At 47.4% G+C, this 13295-nt stretch overlaps 1 protein-coding gene across 4 annotated transcripts in view; it reads right to left on the bottom strand.

Moving 5' to 3' along the window:
* LOC104336114 (syntaxin-binding protein 4) overlaps nt 1–13295 on the bottom strand; it is a 47376-nt gene that overhangs the window by 16229 nt on the left and 17852 nt on the right. For 3 of the 4 annotated variants that reach the window (XM_075436480.1, XM_075436481.1, XM_075436484.1), the window contains exons 4-9: nt 12346–12415; nt 11239–11313; nt 4154–4239; nt 3263–3383; nt 503–644; nt 201–307 (exon numbers count right to left, since the gene is read on the bottom strand). In XM_075436480.1, coding sequence (XP_075292595.1) covers nt 201–307; nt 503–644; nt 3263–3383; nt 4154–4239; nt 11239–11313; nt 12346–12415 — 601 coding nt within the window. Of the gene's footprint in view, nt 1–200; nt 308–502; nt 645–760; nt 834–3262; nt 3384–4153; nt 4240–11238; nt 11314–12345; nt 12416–13295 lie in introns of those variants that run through there. The other variant, XM_075436482.1, reaches the window with a different exon arrangement.

Here is a 13295-nt window from a genome sequence, read left to right as displayed (position 1 = left end):
GGAAGGTCTGGATTACACTTCAGGATGATACATGCATTCAAGATTTCCTTATATGATCACCTATCAGGATCATCTTGAAGCATCATTTAAGACTAATAATCCTCATAATTCTTGAAGCCAAACATTGGTGTGACATGAAGTGTTTTTGCTGAAGGCTCAGCAGCATCTCGATGATGACAGGAAATATGTTACATGCCTACCTGAATTTGGCTTTTGCAATTATTTTTCTGGCCTCTTCATGTGTGCTGCCCACCAAAGAATCTTTATTGATAGCGATTAGTTGGTCACCAGGTCGGAGCCGACCATCCTAAACAAAGAAGGAGAAAGTCAGAGCATTGGGAAGGAATGTCCCTCTGCTCAAAGCCTTCTCCTGCAATGCAAATCCTCATGAGTCTGTGCAATGCATTATTCATCTATTCTTAGAAAAGATGCTTCAGCACAGCTACAGCTTCTAGGATAGGTCCCCATTACAAAGTCACTGAGGGTCTCCACACTGACTTACCTTGTAACAGTCACCATCTGGCATAAGCTCTTGAACATAAATCATGGGGCCATCAGGCCTGTTAGATCCACCACTGATTGTCAGCCCTAAGCCGGAGGATTTTGCTATAGAAATGCTCTGGATTCCTGATTCAATGGAGTAGCTGCAAGGGAGAGATGTTAGCAGGTGACTCAAGGTGATCTGGTTTATTTTCCCATGTTGCTGAACAAACTCTGCCTGGCTTTCTTTCCGGGCATGGTCCTTCTAACTTCTCCCAACCTTTTCTGCCTCTGCATCTTTTCTTCCACCCAACCTTGGAAAGAAGAGGTGAGGACTCCAGTTTCTCAGCAGGCATCGTTCAGCATTGTGAAGATGACTGGTTTACATAATCCCAAATCCTGAGGAATACTCATTTGCATTTAGAAAATAAAGAGAGAAGAAACTAAAGGTTTAACCAGAACATATTTGGCACTCTTGGTTTGTATAGCCAAAAGCATACAAAGGATCACTGGTTATTGTTTGAATCCAACAGCTCTGGCCTAAATGACCAGACAGCAATTTCCAGATTGGTCAACTATGAAGCAGCCCTTAGCAAACATCAAAGTGAAGCTCAGGATACACAGCTGACTGTGTTAACCAAGGTTTGGACTCAAAACCTTGCAAGATGCCCATAAGCACCTTTATAGAAATATCTACCACACTGTGATTTACTTCTGTGGCAGCGGTACAGATGACTCACCAGGTGAAGGATGTACTGCAAATAGAGCGGCAGCAAGGTTGGACCCTACCCTCAAAGAGCTGCCTGCTAGACAGGACCCAACAGGCCACCAAGACCAGGGCACGGCAGGCAGCTCCAGACAGGGAGGGAGAGAGAGAAATTGCTGTAAACGTTTGTAGGAACACAGATTTCACTGACCACCCACAGGCCGGTGGGCAGCATTGCAACAGGGAGGTTTTGAGAAAGGATTTGGTGGGATCTAAGGGTCAACAAGCCTTTTCCTCCTAATGGGCTGGATGCAGATGGATTTTCTCCTTTTCAGTTTATTTCCACAGTAGCCACTCGCGAGTTTGCAGTTCCCAGTCCTCCTTGTGTTATCTGGTAACTTAAGATGTAATGACAGCTGTGCATCCTGTGCCTCACAGTGACACCAGCACATAACCAATGCTATCACAGCGATGACATCCCCAGCGACAAAGCAGCATGTGGCCATCACCCCTCCAAACCAGCAGCAGACCCCCAGGAGAGCCAGCTGGCTATGCAGGTGAAAAGAACTGCATCCATGCAGCATGCCTTTTAGTCTTCTGAAAAAACATTGCTCTAAGAAATATTTTAGGAAAACAATGTCACAAAATGTAGCATTAAAACCCTCTGTTCAAATCAAAGTATCAGACACTATCTGTGGCAAGACTGAATCATATCTGGGTCTCATTGCTCAGTGGGGTGGCAGGACCTCAGATGACACTGCAATGAGAAATCACAGTCTGGGGACAACCTGCAGTGAGAGGAAAAGATGGGTAAGGGATGGCAGCTGCATGCATGCAAAGATCCTGCTGCACTTGGCTGGAGGTGCCTCTGTGCAGCTGACCACCAAGGCTCTGCACAGTCTGTGATTTCAAATGACTTGTGCTGCTCCCAGAAGGAGACCACCAGGGCCTGGCACTGGCATGGAGACAAGCAGAACATGGCATAGCATGGCAACATTGAGTGAGGAGGCCACCAAGCCAGGTCCCTTCTAGCCTACATTACAGCCTGGAGCAAGTTAACAGCAGAGCAAGGATGTCTAGTTTGTCCAAATCAGCAGCCAATAGATCAGGTGGCCTCTCCTCTGTAAGGGTCTCTCACTCCATGCAAGCAGCTTAAACCTCTGGTGCTAAATATTTGTCCTCTGCAAATCCCTAATAAAGAGGTGGTATTTAGCAAGAGGATTTACTGGTTCTGCAGTGAGGTCTCTTTACCAGCAACTTAGCTTGTTTACACTGGCAAAGAAAGGGAAGCTGCAAGCCCTGGGGATGAATGGTCCCAATTCCACCACTGTTAACACCCTTCGAGCTGTCCCTCTTGAGAAGGGCAACCCCGAGCACCCTGGAGATGAGACTCCATGGAAAAACAAGCTCTGCCTGTCCAAACCTCTGACCCTGCGAAATATGAAAGGGACAGATGACCACATGAAAACACATGCTGCAGGAGGTGCTCTGAAGACAAAAGGATGCGGTGTCTATAGGCAACTGCTGTTAACACCAAAGCAAAGGGCGTTGGGAGTGTTTGCATTGAGAGGGCAGAACTTGTGCTCTGGTTGCATGATGTCAACGTGCCAGAAGCAGGACAATAGAAAACAAGCTCCCGAAACACCTTCCAAAAGCACCACTGGCCTCACAGAAATGCTCCACTCATGATGTGGTTTATAAAGGTGATGTGCAGGGTCCTCCCAGCTGCTGTAAGCCACGGCTTCTCCCCAAGTTTCAGAGGGGAGGAATAGGAGCAGTTGCATTGTTAACTGCACTGCGGACATATTGACTGCTTCAACAGGGAAGCTTTTCAGCTCTTGGGCACAGGCTTCCCAGGAACAGTCAAGATGCCACCACAACAAGGACTTCTAGAAGATGCTGTGGTCTCCTAGCCATTGTGGTGGTACAATGGTATAGAAGACAAAGGTGAACAAAGCAGTTGTTCGAACACTGGAAGTATTTACTGGATCTACCCCTACGACAGTGTTAGACATTCAGAGATATCTTAATGACTGACAGGGTTTGCGGGGCTGGCCCCGCGCGACCCATACGTACTGTGCTTGAGGGGGGTGTGCTGGGTTCCCAATGAAGGGGCCGTGGGAGTTGGCAGGGCTCAGCAGCAGCGGGCTCTGAGAGCGGGAGGAGGAGCCCGAGGATGTACTTTCCAGGTATCGACCTGAACAGCAAAGTCAGAGTCAGTCCAGGGAATGCAAATACTCCAGCATCATCCTCCTCCATCACCGAGACCTGACACCATTTTCCTGGCTTTTTGGGGAAAACCACATGGTAGTTAAAGACATCAGTATACCACTCATGGAGAGGAAATGTTCAGCCTCCTCGGCACAATTCCAGCATGGGACTGTCACCCCTCTGCCAGCCCTACATACCTCTGCCATAGGGAAGGGCTGGCAGCCTTCTGGTGGGATACTAAGCCAGAAGGACACCTTCTTTCCCCATGCACACATGATTTGATGTGCTGGCACCTGGCTTAGGTTAACCATGTTGCATCTCATTAAACATTTCTCATTTGTGAATGAAAAATAAGGATCATTGAATGAATGATTGCTGAAATGCTTTGAAATCCATAGGAGAAAGCTGCACTGGCAGAGACAGCTATTGGTGCTGTTACCTGCCCAGCACGTCAGTTGAGCAGAGTCTGGGGCACTGGGAAGCTGTTACGACCCCAGCTCAATTCTCACTGTTTCACTGCCTTGCTTTGCGCTTGCTCCATGCAGGCAGGATTGGCCATGCCTGCTGCTCTGCACCTGGGGACGCACTAAGTGCTTGCAATAATGACGAGCAGGAGTTCTTTTGCTTCAAATGCCCACCCAAACACCTACACAAATCCAATCAAAACTCTCCCAAAATAACACTGGGATAAAGAAAACTCTCTTGGCAGAGAGAGGGACTTTTGGTTCCCCCCTAAAGGCACGCTGAGCTACTCACTGCTGCTGTGCAGGATCGGTGAGCTCCGCGCTGAGCCTGTATTGCTCTGGGAGCCAAACTTCTCCAGCAACTCGGAGAACTCTCTCCTGGAAATAAAAACACGGTATACTCAGCTGCTGCTTAAAACTATTCCCCACTTGATTATATGACAATGGTGCCTCTGATGGCAGTGACTTACTACCAAGTCTATAGGGCCAATGCCCTCCAGCAATGGGGAACAGACAGAGCTTTCTCATGCGTAAGGGTATAATCCCCCCAGGTTCAAGAGACTGTGCAAGACTTAAGGTCAATAATCAATCTCATGGCAGAGCAGCTTTCCTGCGATGGGAAACTTTGGTGTGCTGGAACTTTGGTGTGTTCCCTGTCCGGGAAAGTGTTCAGGGTGAGCATGGACAAGAGGAGCTGGGAAGGGATGCATGGACAGGCACTGCTGCTGGGCAGTATCCTTCCCGAGAGAGGGCAGATCAACACAGGAGCCCTGCCTTGCACCCTGCCCTGAACCCCACTGCCTGGACCCAGCAATCAGCTGGAATAATTTCACCCCCAGCTACAAGGCTCAGGAGCTTTGCTAACACACCACACAAATCAAACAGACTGTCAGAAGGAGCTGTAACTATGCAAACATAAAGCAAAAATGCTTGGCCTAGTTGTGACTCCTTCCAGAATAGTTAAACAGATTATTCTGTATTTTTCTCCTCCTTTCCTAAACAGAAAGCAGATCCTGCTAGCTCTTGCTGGGGTAAAGATGGGAGGTGGCTTCTGGAGCACATGCAAAAGCAGCAGCAACCCACTCTCTGAATCCATCCATGGTGATATTCTCCATGAACATTGCAGGATAAACTCTTGGAGCATACGACCTTAACAAAGACCTGCACTTGTAAGGCATGTTGGGGTAGTTCAGGCTTCTGTACTCTTCCCAGCAGCATCTCATGGCTGAAGATGCCGAACCAGCAGGCACACGCCAAATTTACAGATACCAAGGTCAGAAGGGCTTGTCAGTGAATTCAAGAACAGGGAGGAATGGCAGCCCACAAACACTTAGCATGATCTCTCTGTCTTGAGGTAATCCTCCTGCTTCCTATACTACCTCTCTACAAAGCAATCTCATCCACAACATCCCCTGGAAAGCTGGCTTGGTGCCCAAGTGCCTTCATTAATGCTTTGCTTCCAGGCTGAGTTTGACCACCATATAACTACCCAGGTGTGTTGAGTCCTTGATGAGCTGTAACTACCTGTACACAAAAGGTGAATTGCTTTGTGACCTTCCTTTTCCCAAGTGTGACATGTTGAGTTTATAAACCCCATTAAGAACCACCATTAACCATGCTTACCAGCTCCTGCATAATTTCTGTAACCCTTCTTTGAGCTGCCATGAGCCTCTCACATCCTTTTCAATGAGGGGCTGCCATGTTCAAGCATCAGCCTCCTGTACCCATCCCTGCCACACTGGCTCATTGGGCAACATGGTTCCCAGGTGCGTGCTGTCCCTCTGCGACTGTGCAGTCTTCTCACTTCATAACCCAACACTTCTAGATCAATCCAACCTTTTGGCAGGGAAAAGAGCCTCAAGGATGACTAATTTCTTACAAGGTGTCATTAAATAAGTAGCCAGGCAATGGGGAGAGACCCTGGAAGTGTTGTTTCTGTGGCCACAGTAACAAAATTAGGTGTCCACTTTGAAGTCATGAAGGAATCCCCATGGGAATGTACCTTCCTGATGCTATAGCCACAGGAAAAGCCTGGTTATGAGTGGCTAGCTCCCACACTTGACAGTCAGACAAGCTCAAGACATAAATCTGTAGAAAACCAGCCACAGCAAAGTCTCCTCAGCGAGGAGATGGCTCTTACACACAAGCAGACGTTGTGTCATCTGCGTACTTTACTGGGACAGATGTTATATATTATTGGCTAGATTAGAGTCAACAGTATTAAATGATGAATGAATCATCAGCTCCTTAGGTTCCTGCTGGAAACGCTCTCAATAATTTACATGTTCCCATTAACAACCAGCTTGTTAACAAACTTCAAAGACCAGTGCCTGCCTTATCCAATATTGCCATCAAATGTATGCCTTATTCATTCCATTTAATGCTAGTTTTAAATCCAAGTGAGTGCAATGCCTCAGTGAATGCCAATACTTTGCATCAACACTATTGTCTTTATCAACTAAACACATGACCTTAAAAAAAGACAACTAATTTGTTCAAAAACCTCACCTTCCACAAAACTGTTGTAACTAGCAGTTTCATAGCATTAGACACTGAAATAAATGTAAAAGCACTGAGAAAGCTGAAGGACAACTTAGACCCTATAGCCGTAGGACAGCCGTTTGCTGTTCTGTGGTTCCCTGGGTTAAGCCTTGATGCATCTTACCTTAGTAGAATTTTTCCGACTTTCCAGTAAAGCCTCTGCACTTCTATAGGTGATTCACAGTCCCATTTCACTTGTAACTCATGCAGTCATGGCCTTATCCCTCCATGACCTATTGCAATGCCAGGTCTAACATGCTGGAAGCTAACATAGTGTTTCCAGTGGTTACCAAGTCATCAGCAGCTGGGTTTTTCTTTTGGGCTGGGTGTTCCTGTGGTCATCTATTGTTACATTTTCCTCAGATAATAATTCATCAGAGCACAGAACAGGTTATGAACTTAAAACAATGGCTAAAAACTCTTAGTCAATGCAAATACAACTAGTCTGGCAGCTCTTGTGTTCTTTAAACCCTGCTAAACAGTGCAAACTCAATCTACCAATCCATGCTGTCAAACTCTGTTATAAGCAAGGGCATGTATGACTCGAGGATTCTTTGTTGTTGTTTATTTCATGTTGTTAAGTTCATCCACAAAGAAGTATTTATCATTATATGATCAGGAGCCTGAACAACGAGCTCCGAGCCCAGGGTTGCTTTGCAAGCCCGGGTCCAGCCCAGCCGTTTGCTGTAGGGATGATGTGACTAAATGCTACGTCACGGACGGCTGTCCCGGCTCCTGCTTTGTTGGTCAATACTGCAAGCCCCAGTTCCACCAAGGACATAAACACATGACTAACTTGAAGCACATGCTTATCCCAGCAGCAAGCAATACACTTTCTGGTGTCAATCTCCTGAGAATTAATTTTGTCCTCAGTGCTGTATTTGAAGGAATTTGCAGGCAGGCAGACAATGCCCAGACATTACTGACTAATGAGCAAGTACACTGAAGGAATGACAGCAAGTCTTGCTTTGTGCTTTCTGACACCAAGAGACTTCAGAAGACATTTTAATATTTAAAATTTGACCCTTACTAAAACATTTTGAATTGTCAGATGCCCGCAGGACTGAAATGCCCAGCTTTATTTAAAAACATAATCATGGGGTTGTATTAGGTGAAAAGTTCATTTTAACAATCCCTTCTCCAGCTCTTTTTCATTAGGATACAGGCAGGCATTTGAGATCTGGAGGATCCCTGTAACAGAGCTTGGACCTGCACAGCCTTCAGCCAGCCCCATGGCATGGAGTGGAATAATGGCATTTGCCAGCAGCAGCCAGCTGTAGGCTGACTTTGCTACAGATTAAGTAGCAGGGGGTCAATCTTCCTGCAGAATATTGTTGTTTTATCTCATAATACCTTTTTGTCCTGCCCTTTTGTTCTTGGGAGAACAAAGGGTAAACCCTACATCAAAGGTTACGCGAGAAAACAGCGTCTGGAAACCTCAGCTCTGCACTGCAGCGGAGGGAGAAAGAGGAGCCTGTGACACCAGATAAATTAATTGCTTGTCTCAAAAAACAAGCCTGCAGGTCAGTGAGTACCATGAACCCAAAGCACTGCAAAAGCGTCACAAAAGTAGATTTTCCTGCACCCAGCTCGCAGAAGCTACAGCATTTCCACCAGCTGTGCTGGGCAGCACATTTTGCTGCTGCTGGGCTTTGCTTTTCCATAAATGCCTAGGAAGCATTTATGGAATGTACATGTACAGGTGCATCTCAGCTTCTGTGTAAAAGGATGCGTGTTCTTCCCCAAAGAGCAGCCAGTGATCCTGGGATACCCCAGGCTCGCCGGAGTCAGCCCCACTGCTGCCTTCCAGTTTAGCACCAAGTGCTCAGATGAAGAAACCCGTTGAACAAACACACAGGGCTCGCAGCAAACAAGGGATTACTTTGCATTCGCACCAGGCTGGGCATGAACTCCAGCAACAGCCTCTCTGCTGATTCCTGGATATTGGTTGATATTGGTTATGCGTTTGCAGAAGAAGAGACTGCTTTCCTTACTGCTTCTTGTTCAAGTCCTATTAATACAATAACCCATCTTCACCGAGATGACTGTGCATATCATGCAGAGATGCAATGTATTTAGCATTTTATCATGTGAGTACTAGGAGGCGCAGCACAAACTAGCTTTCTCACAGTGATAAACCTGAAAGACCAGGATGATACCTGTGCAACACACAAAAACAGGGAACTATTGTAACTTTCATGTTGAGAATGAATAAACAATAATTATGCGTATGCAATAAAATTATCCTCATTAGCTAAAAGATGAGCACAGACAAAAATCAGATCCAACCGTCATCCAAAGCCAGTGTGTCCAGCTCTAAATCTGAATTTTCTGCTTTAAGCCCTAGCATTACTGCTGCTCTCTGCAGCGTGTCTGATGCGACAGGCTGAAAACATGCATCTTATACACGCCAGGACTGAGTTCCATTAAGAGCACAGGTAATCTGGGCCTGTAATTAACTCCAGGGACAAATAACAGTGTTTATGAGTCAAACTCACCCAAGGGCAACCGCAACAAAATGCTACTCAGCTGAGTCATTGGGAAAATTGGCAGGCGGGTTGGATTGTCTTCCAGACCCAGAGCCATTACGTGTCCTCCTCCAGCGTGCCTTGTGCACTCAGGGTTTAGGAGGACGACCTGCATGCGAGTATCTGCAAATACATTGAATTGCACTCCTCCCTGTGTCATTCTCTTGGCTTCCACATCTCGTGAGCCACTTTGCTGGGCACTGGGAAGGTACAAGGCTGCCCTCAGCTCATGGGAGTTCACAGCGCAGCATCTCCGTGGGCATCACCTGCAGAGCTGACAGTGCCTGGGAAGTCAGAGAGCCCGTTCCAACCCAGACAGAGGGCTGTTGCTCACCCACGCTCAAGGGCAGACTTAAAAGATAATGCGGTATCAATAAAATAAAGACAAAACTAAGGAGAAAAAAAAAAGTAGAAAGCAGAAAAATCTGCCCTTAATCCTGGAGATATATATTCATGTATTAAACAGTTTGGGAGGTGATTATGTAAGTGAAATCTCTGCAAATCTTTTTTAAAAAAATAAATAAACTGATTACTTCCACACTCTCCCGCTGCCTAACCTTTTGCAGATTTAACAGATAACCAACAGCAAATGGAGGGCAAATAAATTGCTTAAAGTTTCATTGCCCTCCCAGTCTCCCTCGGTCAGTTTACAAGCAGCTCCTTCGCCAGGCGATTGGGGACTGCCAACAGATGCACAAAGGGGCTGGAGCTGCCGACAAAGCTACTCGTGCATATATTTTGAGAAACATCTGCTCCAACTTAAGATATTATGAGGCACATCGAGATGTGTAAACAGCTTGGACCAGATCAGGTGAAGGCAGAAAACCTGCTTTGGGAGCTCTGGCTGAGAAACAAAGTGTTTCCCTGAGTACACCCTTCTGCTGCTGGGCGCAGATTGCTGCTCAGCTGCAGGAATCCATCCCTCCTGCTGGGAACCAGCCCTGGCAACAGCTGCCCAGAGGGGACAGCACAAGATGCCCACTGCCACTTCCATCCCTAGGCAAGTGCAGGGACAGCTGCAGCACAGAAGTGCATCCTGTGCATCCTTACTATTACATTAGCTGCAAGTCCTTCAGCAGCTGCTGAGGAAGCACCGGGTGAAGCACTTGGTCTGAAGCAAAAGAGCGTCAAACTACCAAGTCTAGCTCTGGTGACCTGCTTGCTTCACCCGGTGCTTCCTCACTAGCTGCTGAAGGAGTTGCAGTTAATATAATGAATTGAGATGTTATTTTCACTGTAAGAGTGTAGCTGAAAAGCAGTCCATAATTAATAGCAAATAATTATTCCATCAGTATATTACTGTGTCAAAATTAGTCTCATCCCTGTCATTACAGCACTCTCACTATTCTGCTAAAGCAGTAATGCTTCACAGCTGTTGATGGATAAGCAATGAAACCATCATCTCCGACGCTAACGGGATGCGGGTATGTTGAGCAAACGACTCTGTGATCTTCAGCCACCCACACACAATGCAAAGCTTCAGTGCCACCAGCCTGCCTGCCCACGACCGCGCTCTGCCTAAACCTGGTTCATTTTGGTGGTTCCTGGTGCACCTCAGGTTTCCAGACCTGTGTTTCTATTCAAGGGAGAGGATGCTCCAGCACATTGCGCCACATGTCCCAGGCTATGCCAGCAAAGACCCCACTAATCCCATACCTTGGTTTCCACAACCTTGCCCTCTCTCATGACACCATCATTGTCTCACACAGCTTACATCCAGCCAAGACAAAACTGAACTTTCCTTCTCCTTTTGAATCCTCCAACCCTCTCTGGACAAAGCATGGTTTTCCAGGGAGCAGTGAGGGGAGAGGTTTCAGGGAGAAACTGCCCATTCTCCCTGGGAAGGAGGAATCCTGTGGGGAAGGAAGACCTTAATGTGTCTAACTGGAAAGAAAAAGGAAGATCCTCCTCTCCCTCTGTGTCTTCATCCAAAGCTCTGTACAAGACACAATAAGCCGTAGGCAGCTCCGTACCAGACAGCAGAGCTGAAGAAGCCCAGGCCACCCTACAGCTAAGGTTGGAGCTGCCCTGGTCCTCAATGAGGAAACACCTGTGGAAATCTGCTCAATGCCAGGATGCCCTGTGGAGCCAGCACAGGGTGGGCTGGAGCCAGGTGTGCAGCTGGGAGCCACCAGGTTTGCTTCCTTTACCATCACAGCTCCAGAGTGTTCCCACCAGTGTAACAGTTATGAAAGACCCTTGGCCACCTCCATCTTCACCATGGGCTTTGAGCGCGGTTAGCTCAAAGGTAGTCCAGTGCCAACGAGGGCCGTGATCCACCTTCCCAGTGCAAGATGACACCCCTTACCTGGCGTCGTCATCACGGGCTATAAGAAGGCGCATATGGCTGGTGGCCGATGCTGTCCTCAGGATGTCCACGGCCCTGTGAGACAAGGACCACAACATGTCAACACTGGCTCACTGCAGTACTCCACTGAGCTTGCCCGGACACATGTCAAAGCTCACGGGAAACTGGGCAGAGACCCATGGCCTGGGCAAACCCCACTAGCAGCCAAGGGACTTTTTTGGATGGTAGCCTGTGGAGCAGCCCCATTCCCTGCCCTGGCACCGGGGCCAGACGGCAGCAGAGTTGCAGCCTGATTTTCCCCTTTCTGCACTCAGTTAGAAGTCCCCGATAACAAAGCAGACCCAGAAGATGCATGTGGTGGTGAGCAAATATCTCCCAGTACACGTCCTTCCTTGGGAAGTTTCAGTCTCAAGGGCGGCTGCTTGCTGGCTCAAACACACGTGTGCCCGTGAGAGTCAGGGCAATGTGCCAGGGGGGCCAGACGCAGCCTCCCTGCAGCTGCCGAGATGTCCTCGGGGACCTGCTTCATCAAACCCATCCGCTCTGCAGGTTTGGGAGCAGGAGAAGCTGCTCGTGCTGCTTCCCAAGCATCCCCCCAGCCTAAGTACACCATGCAGAAATGCAAGGCAGCAGGAGGCTAGCACCACGTTTAATGAAAAAAGGGTGCCCGAAAAGTGTGGTATGCCTCTCGATCAGTCAATTGTTTTCTTGGTGGGGAGCCGAGGGGCTGGATTGCAGCTCCGGAGGGAATCCCCCACACAGAGCAGCACTGTAGGGTTTAGGCACTGGCTAATCTCCGGCACGGAGAGCTGCAGGGCTTGTTGGGAAGCTGCAGCAGATGGAGTGGGGGTGCCAGGAACTGTTAAAAATCAGCATTTTGGGGAAATGTCTGAATATCTCACAAATACAGTTTGGGTCACTGGTCTATTTTTATACAGAAATTTTTTGTCTGATAATTCCCAAGGTGGCTCTTGGGAACAGCACTGGCTGTGTCAGAGCACAAACAAAGCAATGCCCTGGTGTCCTCCGTGCAACCCGCAGCCTAAACCATTTCACAGAATTATACAAAAGCAACAGGAATGCAAAATTTCTGTTTGGATATGGTACCTCTCGCTTGTAACCCCAATTAAGGAATCTCCATTGACCTCCAGGATCTGGTCTCCTGGCTGCAGGCGGCCTAGAAAAGAAAACTAATGGATAGAAACTGTGGAAAATACAGCTTGAAGGGACTGGGAGAGGTTGGGCAGTTCCTTCCTTTGCCCAGAGACAGGATGAAATATGCATAGATTATTCCTTAGATGCTCATCCAACCTGTTTTTCAAGATGTCCATAGATGAAGTTTCTGCAGCCTCCCTGAACAACCTGTGCTAACGTTGCAGCACTTCCTCTGCTGTAGGAAGTTACGAAAGTAAACACTGAAAATTGCAATAAAGCTTTTGCTTAATTCAGTCTGAGGTCAGGTAGAAAATCATGAGTGGCACCTCCACCTGTTCTGGATTTATTGTTCTTTATTAGATGGAAAAATCACAGAATCACAGAATGTTAGGGGTTGGAAGGGACAGCTGTGGGTCATCTAGTCCAACTCCCCTGCTGAAGCAGGGTCACCTAGAGGAGGCAAAATGATGCTGTAAGATTTGAAAAAAAAACACCCATATATCTTTCTGGCTTAAGGTCTGAAAGGTGAACTCTGCAGAGCCCTGCCTAATACATCCTTATTTGAAGATGCTCAGAATTGAATCAGTGGCCTAGAGCAGAGCTTAATTTGCAAAAGGTTCTCCAGTCATTTTAGGGCTACAGGCAGTCAGTGGCATGTGGGAAAGGACAGGCAGCAAAGTGAAGTTCTTTGTGTGGTGGGGTTGGATCCTGCTTTAAAGACATGAAGCAATCATATCTATGCTGAGAAGCCAAGGCAAGGCTGCCATTGAATATTGCAATGATTGCCACAGTAAAAAAATACCCTCACTGCTGGAAAATCTGGGAGGAAGCACCTGAATGTCTGATAAGGCAATGTATAAAATAAATACATGCTCTTCTGGCTTGTCTCACTTTTTGCGGTA

This window comes from Opisthocomus hoazin, chromosome 15, assembly GCF_030867145.1.
Source record: "Opisthocomus hoazin isolate bOpiHoa1 chromosome 15, bOpiHoa1.hap1, whole genome shotgun sequence".
Taxonomy (NCBI): domain Eukaryota; kingdom Metazoa; phylum Chordata; class Aves; order Opisthocomiformes; family Opisthocomidae; genus Opisthocomus; species Opisthocomus hoazin.
Note: the sequence above shows the minus strand (reverse complement) of the source record. Positions and strands in the feature narration are given on the sequence as shown.